Source organism: Sinohyriopsis cumingii, chromosome 19 (genome assembly GCF_028554795.1).
Source record: "Sinohyriopsis cumingii isolate HCF-2022 chromosome 19, ASM2855479v2, whole genome shotgun sequence".
NCBI classification, from domain to species: domain Eukaryota; kingdom Metazoa; phylum Mollusca; class Bivalvia; order Unionida; family Unionidae; genus Sinohyriopsis; species Sinohyriopsis cumingii.
The window spans coordinates 6,948,618-6,967,691 of record NC_142979.1 but is presented as its reverse complement, the minus strand read 5'-3'; the positions used below and the strand labels follow the sequence as shown (position 1 = coordinate 6,967,691).

The following is a 19,074-nucleotide window of genomic DNA, read 5'->3' as shown; positions in this document are numbered from 1 at the left end:
TAGAACTTAACAGCCATGCAGCTCAAGTCAAATACTTTTTCAAAATTAGTCAAAACAACCAGTCCAGGAACATTCTGCTTTTTGGTATAGCGTATTAAATTATACAAGTTTCTAATCATCCATTTAGAAACCATCTGATGCTTGTGTATAACTGGGGGAAGCATGATTTTAATGTTACATGCAAGACATGCCGAAGCAACTTTGTGATACATTTAGAAGTAAAATAGGTCTCCAGTTTGAAATGTGCCGCTTAGGCTTATCGCCTTCTGGTATACAGATAATGAATCCTTTCCAAGCGGAAGGTAATTCCCCAAGTTCACATCCAGAGTTAATGGCCCTTATTAGAAACTGATATCTTTAAAATTTTTATATAAAATTCTACCATGAATTCGTTAGAACCTGGACTTTTTTCATTAGGCATTTTTGTGTGTAAAACATTTGCAGATCCTGTATATGATATGGGACCATTTAAGGAATGTTTCTGTAACCATTCAGTCCAGGGATGTCTGGGTGATTCTATAACCATTCAGTCCAGGGATGTCTGGGTGATTCTATAACCATTCAGTCCAGGGATATCTGGGTGATTCTATAACCGTTCAGTCCAGGTATTCTGGGTGATTCTATAACCATTCAGTCCAGGGATGTCTGGGTGATACATGTACTATAACTATTCAGTCCAGGGATGTCTGGGTGATTCTATAACCATTCAGTCCAGGTACGTCTGGGTGATTCTATAACCATTCAGTCCAGGTATGTCTGGGTGATTCTATAACCATTCAGTCCAGGGATATCTGGGTGATTCTATAACCATTCAGTCCAGGTATGTCTGGGTGATACTTTAACCATTCAGTCCGGGGATGTCTGGGCGATACTATAACTATTCAGTCCAGGGATGTCTGGGTGATTCTATAACCATTCAGTCCAGGGATGTCTGGGTGATACATGTACTATAACTATTCAGTCCAGGGATGTCTGGGTGATTCTATAACCATTCAGTCCAGGAATATCTGGGTGATTAAGTAACATTTCAAAATTGACAAAATCAACTTCGTTTTTATAAAAATTCATATAAATCATTTTGCTTCATCCAAAATTTCTTTATGACTGCCTATTAAGGAACCACTGCTTTTAACAAGACATGATATCATTTTACATATGCAATTTCAATTTCTAAATTGCAAAAACATTTGGCCACTTTCTCTCTTTCAATCCATATAGGTCTGAACCTCACTCCATCCTTTTCTTCCTAGTATCTTCTCTTTCTTGCAGTTTGGTGCTTCCCTGACATATCAGAGTTCAAAGTTCAAAGCCATATACATGTACCATCAAAAGGTACTGTATAAATCATATTGTGTAATACGAAGAGTAAAATATATTTCCAATTAGACAAATATCTCTGAAATTGTGCCAACTGATGATATATATTTTTTCAATTTAATTATGCTTGCATGTTTTCTTTACATATAAATTGTCACTGCATGCTTATGTTTAACAGAATCATTTAAAAAAAGATTATAATCAGTTTTAAGTTGCAAATTTTGGGGATTTATGTTTCTCACTTCATCTGTATTATATACACTGTGTATACTAACATAAGTTCTGGCCAACTCCAAACAATATAGACCCTAATCTGCCATTACATAATACACCAGCAGATCTGTGTCTTGCAGCTGGACTTGACTTTGGTCTCTAGACTGGTAACAACTTTTGGTCTTACACGCAGCAGTAACCATGTGTTGACAACAATAAAATGAAAATTCTGAAAAATTACACTAATGTTTGCAATAATTAAAGCCAATTAAACCACCAATTTTCCAGCACCCTCAGTTCCAATGCCTTGCTGGATTAACAGTTTTGCTGGACCAACTGAGGTCAAGTATCGCCAGTGTAATGCAGTTTCATCAGTTTCATCTGCATCATACACCTGCTCAAGACTGAGGTGCTCATTAACTACAAGCTTCTGAAATTTTCCACATACTTGGCAGCTCCTTTTTGGTCTGCAGACATTTTTTCTCCACACTTATGCATGGAAATTCTGTGACGCTTCTTGAACCTTTGAAACCATTCTTCACTATAGTCACACTGATGTTCTACTTCAAGTTCTTTATGAAACAACTGAGCCTGGTCCATTACCATCCTGCCCTACAAGTCCACTGTCACTCCGACATTGTTGAAATCATTCCATCATCACTTGGTCATTGTCATGCTCAGCACTCTTACCATCTTTCATACTTTTTTAATGTTCATTTGCTTATGGAATAACTGTCTGAATAGAATTTCAATATTTTGTCCCTCTGCTTCTTTATATTGTAAACAGTTGATGAACCAATACCATATTTGTCACAGCTTTCACACGGAAACACCACGGTCCAGTTTTTTCAACAATTCTACTTAAATTGTCTTGTATCGATACTGACTGGTGTTTAAGCTTGATGCTAATACTGACACTTCCATCTTTCTTAGAAGTCATAGCTAGGGTTAAACGTAAGTAAAATAAGCTAAGAATCACACACAACACAAGTATCACCACCAACTACTGCAGTGTAAACAATCCAAGTGAGTGCTTGGCTAGTAAACTAATTTGGCATTGTTGGGAATTTCATGTGCCCTTGCATAATTCTGTCTGCATTAAAAGATGTGCTGGACCTTCCGTTGCCAGAAAATCGGTGTTTACTTGTAGCAGTCTTAATTGTTTTAAATATGGTATTTAATGTACCACCATTTACAGGCTGGTAATTTAGCTCAAAATAATTAAATGCCTGTGACCCCTTTAATCAACAATCCACTAATTCAGTACCGACACAAAGCAACTTTTGCAAAACCCCCAAAATTAAAAACAGTCAAAAAAGTGAATGCATGATACCTAATTAATTCAAATTATTGTGAAATATAAGACATGTAATATATTCTGAATCTATTTCAATATGTTTCTACAAGCTTTTATGAGTATTAACATTTTCATAATAAATGCCAACATATTTTTAAGATTCGTAAAGTATGTTTTGATGAGTAATAATAAGAAAAGAACCAAGGCATATTGTTGCATGATACATGCATAATTTATTTGTATATTTACATCAGTACCATACTGTACGATAAATATTCAGTATTGTACCATAAATATTCAGTATTCATGAAGATCACTTAATGTTTGAGACGTACAAAAAGTAGCTCAGCCAAAAAATGAACATTTATTTTCCAAAAATGTTTCTTACACTACGCCAACCTTTAGGTTTCATCCCAAATGTAAAATTATAGAAATAAAAATTAAAAATTTCAAGCTAAATCAACATCTTATCAATTAAAATCATTCACTAATTATAAGACAAAATACTGGTAAATGCATACCATTAAATTAGAGCTAATTTATGCAAATTACATTCATCTAAATTATCATTTTACCTGAAATCAGTGATCTCTCTTTTTAACACTTCATTGAAGTCATAAAAGTGAGTGGCATTGTGAGGGAGACTTTTACTGAGGCATATTCCAATACTATCTTAATAATGTTGTCATAATAACGTCATTAAAATGTTGTCATAATAACGTCATTATAATGTTGTCATAATGTCATTATAATGTTGTCATAATAACATCATTGTAATGTTGTCATAATGTCATTATAATGTTGTCATAATAATGTCATTATAATGTTGTCATAATAACGTCATTATAATGTTGTCATAATAACATCATTATAATGTTGTCATAATGTCATTATAATGTTGTCATAATAATGTCATTATAATGTTGTCATAATAATGTCATTATAATGTTGTCATAATAACATCATTATAATGTTGTCATAATGTCATTATAATGTTGTCATAATAACGTCATTATAATGTTGTCATAATAACATCATTATAATGTTGTCATAATAACGTCATTATAATGTTGTCATAATAACGTCATTATAATGTTGTCATAATAACATCATTATAATGTTGTCATAATGTCATTATAATGTTGTCATAATAACGTCATTATAATGTTGTCATAATAACATCATTATAATGTTGTCATAATGTCATTATAATGTTGTCATAATAACATCATTATAATGTTGTCATAATAACGTCATTAAAATGTTGTCATAATAACATCATTATAATATTGTCATAATGTCATTATAATGTTGTCATAATAACATCATTATAATGTCATAATAACATCATTATAATGTTGTCATAATAACATCATTATAATGTTGTCATAATAACATCATTATAATATTGTCATAATGTCATTATAATGTTGTCATAATGTCATTATAATGTTGTCATAATAACATCATTATAATGTTGTCATAATAACGTCATTATAATGTTGTCATAATGTCATTATAATGTTGTCATAATAACGTCATTATAATGTTGTCATAATAACGTCATTATAATGTTTTGAAACCAAGAGTATTTAATACTGCAAAATCACATAATTGTCTGAATAGAATTTCAATATTTTGTCCTCTGCTTCTTTATATCATAAACAGTGAAATACATTAACAGGGTAAAAAATTCCACCCATCCACTTTTATTTATGAGGGATAGCGGCGGAAAAGCAGATCCCTTACTTTTGTTGATGTTCTGCCAATTTGATGAGTGACATTTTAAGTCAATTTGGTATCTTGTACAGAGAAAGGTAAAAGTGATTTAGGACAAGTAAAAGGCACCAAGACACTTGTACTGCTAGACATGTAGCCAGCTGAAATTTGTTCAAGCCCTGATTATGTCATAATGATTAAACAAAATGTCACCAAATTAATGGCAGCTAGGACCATACTAATGTTATATGAGGAGCAGCAGAATACTGAGTGAGGGAACACCTACCAATGTTATAAAAGTGATAGCATTATATTGAGTGGCTTTATAGTAAGGGAGCACTCCTACCCATGTTATAAGCAGGGCATAATGATACCAAGTAGTTTTGGAGCAAGGGACCACCCTACACGCTATAAGATGGGCAACTATTTTATAGTGATGGGCAGCATCATACTGGGTGGTTTTATAATGTGGGACCACCCTACATGTATTATAAGAGGGTCAGGACCACACTGAGTGGTTGTAAAGTGTGGGACCACTCTATGCAAGTTACACAAATGACAGTAATATAGTCAGAAACAACTGATTTAAAAATTAAAAAAAAGTTTCTAAAGCAGTTGTATAAACTGAACCTCTTTATCTGGTTTGGCTTTGTATTTAGAACAAAAACCTCTTTATCTGGCTTGGCCATGTATTTAGAACAAAAACCTCTGATGCTCACGTTCAAAAGGTCCAAACCTTTGGTAGTCTATTATAGTGAGAATCACAGAACCAATTTTTATTTTATTTTATTGGGTTCTTCTACATGGGTACAAGATTTTCATGATACAAATGTATGTTAAGTATTTCCCTGATGTAAGGGTACCTTGAGTATTATGCCAAGTTTCCATGATATAGGTGTACCTTGAGTATCATGCCAGTTTCCCTGACATAGGTGTACCTTGAGTATCATGCCAAGTTTCCATGATGTAGGTGTACCTTGAGTATCATGCCAGGTTTCCATGATGTGGTTTACCTTGAGTATCATGCCAGGTTTCCATAATGTAGGTGTACCTTGAGTATCTTGCCAGGTTTCCATGATGTAGGTGTACCATATCATGCCAGGTTTCCATGATGTAGGTGTACTGTGAGTATCATGCCAGGTTTACATGATGTATGTGTACCTCGAGTATCATGCCAGATTTCCATGATGTATGTGTACCTTGAGTATCATGCCAGATTTCCATGATGTATGTGTACCTTGAGTATCATGCCAGATTTCCATGATGTATGTGTACCTTGAGTATCATGCCAGATTTCCATGATGTATGTGTACCTTGAGTATCATGCCAAATTTCCATGATGTATGTGTACCTTGAGTATCATGCCAGATTTCCATGATGTAGGTGTACCTTAAATATCATGCCAGGTTTACATGATGTAGGTGTACCTCAAGTATCATGCCAGATTTCCATGATGTATGTGTACCTTGAGTATCATGCCAAATTTCCATGATGTATGTGTACCTTGAGTATCATGCCAGATTTCCATGATGTATGTGTACCTTGAGTATCATGCCAGATTTCCATGATGTATGTGTACCTTGAGTATCATGCCAAATTTCCATGATGTATGTGTACCCTGAGTATCATGCCAGATTTCCATGATGTAGGTGTACCTTAAATATCATGCCAGATTTCCATGATGTAGGTGTACCTTAAATATCATGCCAGGTTTACATGATGTAGGTGTACCTTAAGTATCATGCATTCTGGCCAAGGATTGGGAAACGTCTGAGATGCATATAATGTTTAATATCAAAGCTTTGCATTGGATTGGATAAAATTACAAACATCCAGACTTTCAACAATATTTAGCCAATGAAAGTAGTCTCTACAAAAAAATGATGTAGTGGATGTGGACAATTTTACAACAGATTTGTTTCAAAGAAAATGCAAGATAGAAAGATTTCTTTACACAATCTTTTCCCAGAGAAATATCATTTTTATTATAATGCAAATTACAGAATAAACTCACGAGTGTTTAAATTGTATTTCTCATTAAATTACATAGTTTGCATGGGACAAGATTGATATAGAAAATGTAGATGGAATGTGTACAAGCTCAAGTAGCTCTCAATCAGGTAGCCATTTGTTATGCTCTGGGGTTTAGCAGGCTTCATTGTTATGCTCTGGGCTTTAGCAGGCTTCATTGTTATGCTCTGGGGTTTAGCAGGCTTCATTGTTATGCTCTGGGCTTTAGCAGGCTTCATTGTTATGCTCTGGGCTTTAGCAGGCTTCATTGTTATGCTCTGGGCTTTAGCAGGCTTCATTGTTATGCTCTGGGCTTTAGTAGGCTTCATTGTTATGCTCTGGGGTTTACCAGGCTTCATTGTTATGCTCTGGGCTTTAGCAGGCTTCATTGTTATGCTCTGGGCTTTAGCAGGCTTCATTGTTATGCTCTGGGCTTTAGCAGGCTTCATTGTTATGCTCTGGGCTTTAGCAGGCTTCATTGTTATGCTCTGGGGTTTACCAGGCTTCATTGGGATGCTCTGGGCTTTAGCAGGCTTCATTGGGATACTCTGGACTTCAGCAGGCTTCATTGGGATGCTCTGGGGTTTAGCCTACAAATAGCTGCTAGAAAGTTGACAGCTTAGCAGGCGTCGTTGGAAGAGCATTTAGTATTTGCAGAAGTTAAAGAGTTAAATATATTCACCAGATTTCCACGATGCAGGTGTACCTTAAAAGTATCATGCCAGATTCCCCTGATGTACGTGTACCTTAAATATCATGCCAGATTTTCCTGATGTAGGTGTACCTTAAATATCATGCCAGATTTCCTTTATGTAGGTGTACCTTAAGCATCCTGCCAAATTTCCCTGATGGAGGTGTACTTTAAATATCATGCCAGATTTCCAAGTGTAGGTGTACCTTAAATATGATGCCAGATGTCCCTGATGTAGGTGTACCTTAAATATCATGCCAGATTTCCCTGATGTTGGTGTACTTTAAATATCATGCCAGATTTCTCTGATGTTGGTGTACTTTAAATATCATGCCAGATTTCCAAGTGTATGTGTACCTTAAATATCATGCCAGATTTCCCTGATATAGGTGTATCTTAAATATCATGCCAGATTTCCCTGATGTTGGTGTACTTTAAATATCATGCCAGATTTCTCTGATGTTGGTGTACTTTAAATATCATGCCAGATTTCCAAGTGTATGTGTACCTTAAATATCATGCCAGATTTCCCTGATATAGGTGTATCTTAAATATCATGCCAGATTTCCCTGATATAGGTGTATCTTAAATATCATGCCAGATTTCCCTGATGTAGGTGTACCTTAAATATCATGCCAAAGTTCCCTGATGTAAGTGTACCTTAATCAACATATCTGACTTCCATCATATAGGTGTACCTTATGCATCATGCCACATTTCCATGATGTAGGTGTACCTTAAATATGATGCCATATTTCCATGATGTAGGTGTACAGTAAACATCATGCCAGATGTCCCTGATGTAGGTGTACCTTAAATATCATGCCAGATTTCCCTGATGTAGGTGTACTTTAAATATCATGCCAGATTTTCCTGATGTAGGTGTACCTTAAATATCATGCAAGATTTCCCTGATGTAGGTGTACTTTAAATATCATGCCAGATTTCCATAATGCAGGTGTACCTTAAACATCATGCCAGATTTCTCTGATGTAGGTGTACTTTAAATATGCCAGATTTCCCTGATGTAGGTGTACCTTAAATATCATGCCAGATTTCCATGATGTAGGTGTACTTTAAATATCATGCCAAATTTCCATGATGTAGGTGTACCATAAAAGTATATTGCCAGATTTCCATGATGTAGATGTACTTTAAGGATCATATCTGATTTCCATGATGTAGGTGTACCTTAAATATCATGCCAGATTTCCCTGATGTTGGTGTACCGTATATATCCTATCTGATTTCCCTGATGTAGGTGTACCTTAAATATCATATCTGATTTTTGGGTTGGCACTTGAGCTTAGGTTACTTGCCTAAAAAAGGTTTAACTAAATTGGAAGGCCACTCTTCAGGAAGATAGGTTTAAAAATAAAAGGATGAACACAGTATTTGCATTATTAAAGAAAGAAAAAAAAATCCTAGAAACTGATACTCCTTGGAATTTCTGACTTCATTTATTATGAATATGACAGGATATATTTAAACCATATAAAGATGATATACAAAGAACTGGTTGGTTGGTTAAAACTTAACACAAATGACAACAGCAAACCAAGAAAATGAAAGCAAAGGGCATATGAAGGCAGCCAACCAGGGCTGGCCTGAGCGGATATAGAACCTGCAATCCATGGATTAGGGTGCAACATTCTACTAACTAATCTACCACACCTCCCTTGGTAAGAACTGAAGTTTTGCTGGGAAATGAATACTTAAAAACAATGAGAAACTGCTAGTGATTATACGAAATAAAATTATTTTAGACTAAGGCATGTGTTAAACTCTGCTTTGCACAGCAATGCATACATATATGAAGTCAAGGTCACTGGCTCTTGCTTAAATCCCATGTTGTCCTTACTGCTGATGACAGCAACCATGTCTGTAAAATAAAAGAAAGAAGTGACCAAAGTGGGTGTGATGTCATGTACCGGCTTAATAACTAAGTTTATATAGTGTTCAAAGAAAATAATGCTACATAAATTATCTCTCAGACTTTGTACTTGTCTATATTACTTTCTTTATTATTAAACATCATTCCAAAGATAAAGGCATAATTATATGCATTTAATTGCTTGATTAAAATGATACCTATGTATCGAGTTTGATCCAAATGGAGGATCCATATAGTCTCAGCAGATTTAAGCATGTAATACACTCAGCCAAACGGATGGAAGATCAGCTCATTAACGTCAGCAGATCTCTTTTATTATGTAACCTTTCCAAGAAAATGAAGATATAAAATCATTTACCTAGTTGGAGCAAACATTCAGCCTCCAGAGTGGTAACAAGTTTAGCCAATCAGATGCAGCATCAAAATCATGAATATGCTTGGATCTTGCTCAGTGTCATAACAATTTTAATGATATAGGCCTATTTAGCAAGTTTGATCAATATCCTAAAAACAAATGTGGTCTTTGGAGTGGTAAGAAAAACTCTGCTGGGGAGATAACAGATAAACCTTATGAATATGCATGGTTCTTGCTCATAATAAAACTTGATGATATTAGCTTATTTATCACGTTTGTTGACAATTTATCAGAAATGGAACAGCTGCAGTGTCAACATGATCAACCATTCAGATGCAAAATCACCTCATTAACATGCATTTAACTTGATCTAAATGTAGCCATCTGACATCGTGATGATATGAATATATTTACCAAGTTTGACCTAAACTGGATCTGAAATGAAGTCTCTAGAGTGGTAACAAATTTGGTCTCTAGAGTGGTAACAAATTTGGTCACTAGCATGGTAACAAATTTGGTCTCTAGAGTGGTAACAAATTTGGTCTCTAGAGTGGTAGCAAATCTGGTCTCTAGAGTGGTAACAAATTTGGTTTATAGACTGGTACACATTTGGTCTCTAGAGTGGTAACATGCAGTGTTAGAGTGGAAACAAATTTGGTTTCTAGAGTGGTTACAAATTTGGTCACTAGACTAGTAACAAATTTTGGTCTCTAGACTGGTTACAAATTTGGTTTTTAGAATGGTTACAAATTTGGTCTCTAGACTGGTAATAAATTTGGTTTCTAGAGTGGTAACATGCAGTGTTAGAGTGGAAACAAATTTGGTTTCTAGAGTGGTTACAAATTTGGTCCCTAGACTGGTAACAAATTTTGGTCTCTAGACTGGTTACAAATTTGTTTTTAGAGTGGTTACAAATTTGGTCTCTAGACTGGCAACAAATTTGGTCTCTAGAGTGGAAACAAATTTGGTCTCTAGAGTGGTAACATATGCAGTCTTTAAAGTGGAAACAAATTTGGTTTTTAGAGTGGTTGCAAATTTGGTCTCTAGACTGGTAACACATTTTGGTCTCTAGACTGGTTACAAATTCGGTCTCTAGAGTGGTAACAAATTTTGGTCTCTAGAGTGGTAACAAATGCAGTCTTTAGAGTGGCAACAAATTTGGTTTTTAGAGTGGTTACAAATTTGGTCTCTAGAGTGGTAACAAATTTTGGTCTCTAGGGTGGTGACAAATTTGGTCTCTAGAGTGGTAACAAATGCAGCCTTTTGAGTGGTAACAAATTTGGTTTTTAGAGTGGTTACAAATTTGGTCTCTAGACTGGTAACAAACAGTCTTTAGGGTGGTAATAGATTTGGTCTCTAGAGTGGTAACAAACAGTCTTTAGGGTGGTAATAGATTTGGTCTCTAGACTGGTAACAAACAGTCTTTAGGGTGGTAATAGATTTGGTCTCTAGAGTGGTACATATTCAGATAATGAGATTTCCTAATCACTGGATTAATATCAGTCTGTGAATTTTGCAAAATAATGAACTCTTGCAATCACTGGATTAATATCAGTCTGTGAATTTTGCAAAATAATGAACTTGTGCAATATCTTGCTGATATAAGCCTATATGTGAAGAATGATTGAATTCAGATCAGAAAATATGGCTCCCAGAGTGGTAGTAAGCTCAGCCAATCAGATTCAAGTCACCTCATTCATATGCATTGATCTTGCTGATTAGTGAATCCATTTGAGATCTTAATGATGCAAGCCCATTTCCAAGATTGACTACCAGAGTGCTAATAAGGTAAACCAATCAGATGCAAGATGTTAATAAGATCAGCCAATCACATGCAAGATTATCTCATTCATATGCATAAATCTTACTGATTATTGATTAAACCCATTTGAGATCCTAATAATACACGCCCAGTTCCAAGATTGATCAAACTGGATCAGAAATATGGCTACCAGAGTGCTAATAAAGTTATCCAATGAGATGCAATATCACCTCATAAATATGCCTGACTCTTGCTGACATTCTAACTTGGTTTGGACCTCTTGATCATATAAGTCCGTATTTGCAGTATAATCAAAACCAGATCAGAAATATGGCCTCGAGTGTAACCAAGCAGTTGTTGACACATAAAAATCAGTTCATGGATACAGGGCCACATCAAAAGATTACCCTGCACTTACGACCAAGTGAGCTAACATCATAAATTACAATAACTATATTAACCATGGTCATGATGCAGAAGCATGTGTATGTAACGTAAGCAAGAAATTTTTTTCTATTATCAGAATGGAATGGTTCATTTGCCTTACAATGGCTAACTTCAACATTTAAACAAAAAACAAAAAACTTTTTAACAGAAAAGGAGGTTCAACCCTCCCCTCTTCTCAATCTTCCAATTGGTAAAGAAACAATTCTGTCGACTACTGATTATAAAACAATTCTGTCGACTATTGATTATAAAACAATTCTGTTGACTATTGATTATAAAACAATTCTGTTGACTATTGATTAGAAATGCTAAATATCAGCTGAATTAGTATACCCTCCTCCACCATTAAGACCATCTTCATCTTCCCAATCCAATAAAATTTTCACCCATCCCATGGATAATCTTAATTGGATAGTTGCTGCTATAATAATATAATAATAATAATAATAATAATAATAATGATAATATTGATCCCATAATGCTTTGCTATGACCAAAATGGCAGATGAAATCATAAAATGCAAACCCTTCACTGAGGTTGCTATCTAGATATAATTTTAGTTTTTGGGGTGAAATAATTACATTATTTAGTTATTAACAAAACCATATACTGAGACTGCCATACAGTAATGATATATTCAGAGTAATCCTAGTAAGTTCCAACTCTGTCACATTCTTACAATGCCAACACTGTGACAAATTTGAAGTGCAAAGACAAGATGGCAGTCTGTATCATGATACAGATTGTATTGTCACTCTTGTAGCATAATATATTGTATTGCCTGTATAATACATATACAATACTGTATAATACATATACAATACTGTATAATACATACACAATACTGTATAATACATATACAATACTATATAATATGTATACTGTTTATTGTATCAACACCTAATTCTTAAGATATGTACTGTCTTGAACCTAGGCTGTCGATGCATGCATGTTTAGTATTTTATACACTGACCTGGTAATATGATCTCAAAATGTTATTTTCTTTTATGGACTGATAAAATAAAAGATAAATGTTAAAACCTAATTCAGTTCCTGCTATTTTTACCTGTCCTTGGGCAAAATCTTTGCACCCCTCAGCAGTGAAGAGAATTTTTGCACCAATGATCTCTGCTGGATTACCTCCCTTGTTTGTCTTTCTACATGTTCTGCACTGCAGAAACTGAACACCACATTGCAAGTCTGCACACCAGAGACAGTTCAGTGTAACACCTGGAACGAGAAATGGTGTGATTAATCTGCTTAAAATCCATAATTTATAATCTGTGAATTCTATATTAATGACTATTATGAAGTATATAATTTTGCTTATATTGTATAGCTCTGAAATAATCAAGACATGCATGTAAAAGTGTTCCACTTGCAAATGGCAAAACAAATAAGAAGGTGATGTCCAAAAATGTATTATGTGCTAACTTGTGTGCAAAAAATGCCATTCTCAAATAGTGTTTATCATATCTATTGTTGTGTTAATTAATTCTCAGTTAGTGTTTATCATATCTATTTTGCTTTGTTGAAAACTGCCACCAAATAAAAGCTATTTTTTGTCAGTTCAACTTATGTGAGATATCTGCAATTTATTGTAGTCAGACTGCCTGTTCTTAAATGGTATGAACATCTGATGAAGATTGTCGGAAAGGCAGTCATGAATAGGCAGCTTGGTTGCTGGGTCAGCTAAAGTAACAACTTAAACTACAAAATGTAAAAAAAAAATGTATTCTTTTATATGCTACAATTCTCCCACTTTCACCTTTCACACTGTGGCTATTTAATTGTATCAAGTGTACTAAGTGCATGGTTCATAAAGTGTCCTGTTGCATTGACATGTTGCAAAGTGTCCTGTTTCACTGACTTGTTGCAAAGTGTCCTGTTTCATTGACATGTTGCAAAGTGTCCTGTTTCACTGACATGTTGCAAAGTGTCTTGCTTCACTGACATGTTGCAAAGTGTCTTGCTTCATTGACATGTTGCAAAGTATCTTGTTTCACTGACATGCTGCAAAGTTTCATTGACATGTTGCAAAGTGTCTTGCTTCATTGACATGTTGCAAAGTGTCTTGCTTCACTGACATGTTGCAAAGTGTCTTACTTCACTGATATCTTCCAATGTATCCTGTTTCAATATGTTGCAAAGTGTCCTGTTTCACTGATATCTTGCAATGTATACTGTTTCAATATGCTGCAAAGTGTCCTGTTTTACTGATATCTTGCAATGTATGATGTTTCAATGACATGTTGGAAAGTGTCCTGTTTCACTGACATGTTGCAATGTATCCTGTTTCAATATGTTGCAGTGTCCTGTTTCACTGATATCTTGCAATGTATGATGTTTCACTGATATGTTGCAAAGTGTCCTGTTTCACTGACATGTTGCAAAGTATCCTGTTTCATTGGCATGTTGCAAAGTGTCCTGTTTCATTGACTTGTTGCAAAGTGCCCTGTTTCATTGACATGTTGCAAAGTGTATTGCTTCACTGACATGTTGCAAAGTATCTTGTTTCACTGGCATGTTGCAAAGTGTCCTGTTTCATTGACATGTTTTTCATAGCTTATGAAAGGGACCATTAAAGAGTCATAGCAATGGTATATATTTTTAGAAAATCTGTAATTTGAATGATTAATTGAAAGATCAACAGAACGTATTGGTGCCCAAGAAATCTACTCTCTTATAAATAGAACTAGATCAGAGGTCAACCTAGATAACACAGAGTGCCCCAACAGAGTTAATTCAACCCTGAATTTGACTGCCAGTTGTGCTGTAAATATGTTCCATCTAGTTTTGTTCCGCAAAATTAAATAACCACAAATATTTTTTCCTTAAAAAAACACAACAAATATGGGCAGTAGCACATCCGCAAAAAGTATAAGGCATAAAATATTTTAACATGACTGCAAAGTTTTAGCAGCTGCATATGAAAAAGGTTTACTTTATTTGTTGCCTCTTGTGAGGGATGGCATGTTGTGTTATCATGCATACAAACATGTACTACCACCCAGTAGTGACATTCAGTCTATGAAGGACTGCGTAAATGAGAATGTTAACTGGTCCAGATGAACTGATACCTAATGTTGTGATTTCAACAATCATGACTTTACTGCATGATTTCAATAGTCATGACTTTACTGTATTATTTCAATAGTCATGACTTTACTGTATTATTTCAATAGTCATGACTTTACTGTATTATTTCAATAGTCATGACTTTACTGTATTATTTCAACAATCACGACTTACTGTATGATTTCAATAGTTATGACTTTACTGCATGATTTCAATAGTCATGACTTTACTGTATTCAATAGTCATGACTTTACTGTATTATTTCAACAATCACGACTTTACTGTATGATTTCAATAGTTATGACTTTACTGTATGATTTCAATAGTCATGACTTTACTGTATGATTTTTATAGTCATGACTTTACTGTATTATTTCAACAATCACGACTTTACTGTATATTTCAATAGTTATGACTTTACTGCATGATTTCAATAGTCATGACTTTACTGTATCATTTCAATAGTCATGACTTTACTGTATGATTTCAATAGTTATGACTTTACTGCATGATTTCAATAGTCATGAATATACTGTATCATTTCAATAGTCATGACTTTACTGTATGATTTCAATAGTTATGACTTTACTGCATGATTTCAATAGTCATGAATTTACTGTATCATTTCAATAGTCATGACTTTACTGTATTATTTCAATAGTCATGACTTTACTGTATGATTTCAATAGTTATGACTTTACTGCATGATTTCAATAGTCATGAATTTACTGTATCATTTCAATAGTCATGAATTTACTGTATCATTTCAATAGTCATGACTTTACTGTAATATTTCAACAATCATGACTTTACTGTATGATTTCAATAGTCATGACTTTACTGTATGATTTAAATAGTCATGACTTTACTGTATTATTTCAACAATCACGACTTTACTGTATGATTTCAATAGTTATGACTTTACTGTATGATTTCAATAGTTATGACTTTACTGTATGATTTCAATAGTCATGACTTTACTGTATGATTTTTATAGTCATGACTTTACTGTATTATTTCAACAATCACGACTTTACTGTATGATTTCAATAGTTATGACTTTACTGCATGATTTCAAGTCATGAATTTACTGTATCATTTCAATAGTCATGAATTTACTGTGTGTCCTTCTAAATTTTAAAAAGCCCACTGTCATAATTCTGCATGTTTTCACATAGGCAAAGGACCATAACTCATCCAGAGAAATACATAGTCTGAAATAATTACTTCAAATGAAAACTCCTTTCGCGTACTGTCTAAGAACTTGTCAAAAATAAAGTTATTGAAGCATTTTCTTTTCATTACAGTATTTACTAATCTAATTAAAACATGTAAATACAGCTAAACTCCCAACTTACACAGTAGTTGCATTACCAAGAGTGATCACATAACTCAAAATGTTTGGTTTCACTGAATCCAGTTTTCATTGGAAAAATAAGTAATTCAATTAACTTTAACACCATTTATTTTAGACATTTACAAAATCCTAAATATATTTTTATTTGACAAATACAGTTAAATATGTAATCACCTGAGTTCAGAAGTCACATGGTCACAAGGTCCATTCTAATTTACTCATGGCAAATTTCCAATATAAATATCATGTAATGAGCAGTCAGTGGCCATATGTTTCTTAACCAAGCATTGGTTAAAACCCTGTCTTCTGTGGTCACTAGAGCATATGTTTCTTAACCGAGCATTGGTTAAAACCCTGTCTTCTGCGGTCACTAGAGCATATGTTTCTTAACCGAGCATTGGTTAAAACCCTGTCTTCTGCGGTCACTAGAGCATATGTTTCTTAACCATGCATTGGTTAAAACCCTGTCTTCTGCGGTCACTAGAGCATGTTTCTTAACCAAGCATTGGTTAAAACCCTGTCTTCTGCAGTCACTAAAGCATGTTTCTTGATCAAGCATTGGTTAAAACCCTGTCTTCTGTGGTCACTAGAGCATATGTTTCTTAACCAAGCATTGGTTAAAACCCTGTCTTCTGCAGTCACTAGAGCATGTGTTTCTTAACCAAGCATTGGTTAAAACCCTGTCTTCTGCGGTCACTAGAGCATGTTTCTTAACCAAGCATTGGTTAAAACCCTGTCTTCTGCAGTCACTAGAGCATGTGTTTCTTAACCAAGCATTGGTTAAAACCCTGTCTTCTGTGGTCACTAGAGCATGTTTCTTAACCAAGCATTGGTTAAAACCCTGTCTTCTGCAGTCACTAGAGCATGTTTCTTAATCAAGCATTGGTTAAAACCCTGTCTTCTGTGGTCACTAGAGCATATGTTTCTTAACCAAGCATTGGTTAAAACCCTGTCTTCTGCAGTCACTAGAGCATGTGTTTCTTAACCAAGCATTGGTTAAAACCCTGTCTTCTGCGGTCACTAAAGCATGTTTCTTAATCAAGCATTGGTTAAAATCCTGTCTTCCGCGGTCACTAGAGCATAAGAGCAGTGACTGCTCCAAGTATGAGAATTATACTTCTTTTGTTTGATGAGCAAGACATGGTGTGTATGTGTGTATATATATATATATATATATATATATATATATATATATATATATATATATATATATATATATATATATATATAAAAGGTATAGTACATGCATTGATAGCTGCAGGAAGCTTCTTTTCATTTCTTCATTATCAAAGGTCTCTCATAAAAAGCTGATTGTCTTTTGATTTTGGTGAGTTTGAGCTATTGCTTAATTAATCAAACTGTCTGAAGTGTGAACACCTGCTTTCATGCTTAATTAATCATTTGTCCGAACACCTGCTTTCATGCTTAATTAATCGAGTGTCTGAACACCTGCTTTCATGCTTAATTAATCAAGTGTCTGAACACCTGCTTTCAGGCTTAATTAATCAATTGTCTGAAGTGTGAACACCTGCTTTCATGCTTAATTAATCAATTGTCTGAACACCTGCTTTCATGCTTAATTAATCAAATTGTCTGAACACCTGCTTTCATGCTTAATTAATCAAGTGTCTGAACACCTGCTTTCATGCTTAATTAATCAATTGTCTGAAGTGTGAACACCTGCTTTCATGCTTAATTAATCAATTGTCTGAACACCTGCTTTCATGCTTAATTAACCAAATTGTCTGAAGTGTGAACACCTGCTTTCATGCTTAATTAATCAAGTGTCTGAACACCTGCTTTCATGCTTAATTAATCAAGTGTCTTAACACCTGCTTTCATGCTTAATTAATCAAGTGTCTGAACACCTGCTTTCATGCTTAACTACACTAGCTGTCTTAACAAGAAGTCAGTCTGTGTTTCTCCATACAGGTAAAGTTTGGATGAGAATAAAAAAGAACTGCTAAAATTGATCAAAACTTTGGCAAGTGTGACAATGATAGGAGAATCTGTGATGATGTACATAAGGGATTAGAGTGAGGATACAGTAATCTTGTGTGGAACTTTTTATTTTATCATTTTTGCTTTTGCTAAATAGCAACACTAAATACAAGTATCTTGATATCAATAACAATAATGTTACTACTAATAATACTAGTGTTAATGCTATACAGTGCATAATAATAATAATAATAATAATAATAATAATAATAATAATGAGGACTTTGTATAGCGCCTAATCTTGAGAAGCTCCAAGCGCTTTACAACATTAGACAACACCTATAATATAAAAAAACAACATACATAATGATATTATTACAAAAAAAAACAAACACCATGAAATCAGAAAACAAAAAACATGCTGAAAATATTTAAGGTAGGGAACATTGTTAGGTCTTTAAGTTTGTTCTTGCAGTTGAAATAAGTGAGTTTTAAGAGCATTCTTGAATGGGATCACTGTGTCTTTGTGCTTAAGTTCAGTGGGAAATTCATTCCATGTTTCTGGGCCCTGGTATACAAATGAACGTTGTCCATATGGCTTCGTTTTCATAGTGGGAATAATGAGTATACGATTATCAGAAGAGGAGCGTAAGTATTTTGCTGGTGTGTACACATGGGTGAGGTCGGATAGGTATGTTAGACTGGAGTCCATCAGTGAAACGCAGCACAGAGAGCAAAATTTGTGTTTGATTCTGGATTGAATGGATAGCCAGTGTAGGGTACAGAGCAGCGGGTGTGTGTGCTCTGATCGTGGTACTCTAAGTATGATCTGAGCAGCTGTGTTTTGAACTTTTGAAGTTTCTGAAGTAGATATTGAGATGAATCAGACAGAATTGAGTTACAATAGTCCAGTCTTGAAAGTACTAATGAACATATAAGTGTTTTAGTGGCATCACCTGAAAGATATTTGAGAATGGAGCTGATGCATCTCAG

General features: G+C 34.5%; 1 protein-coding gene across 2 annotated transcripts in view; it reads right to left on the bottom strand.

Moving 5' to 3' along the window:
- Positions 1-8,976: 8,976 nt before the first annotated feature.
- The window catches only part of LOC149775097 (Fanconi anemia group J protein homolog), a 240,562-nt gene continuing 230,464 nt past the window's right edge, over positions 8,977-19,074 (bottom strand). For both annotated transcript variants that reach the window (XM_089944188.1, XM_089944189.1), the window contains 2 exons: positions 12,772-12,935; positions 8,977-9,129 (listed from right to left, as the gene is read on the bottom strand). In XM_089944188.1, the coding sequence (XP_089800314.1) occupies positions 9,073-9,129; positions 12,772-12,935 (221 nt within the window). In that variant the 3' untranslated portion in view covers positions 8,977-9,072. The remainder of the gene's footprint in view (positions 9,130-12,771; positions 12,936-19,074) is intronic.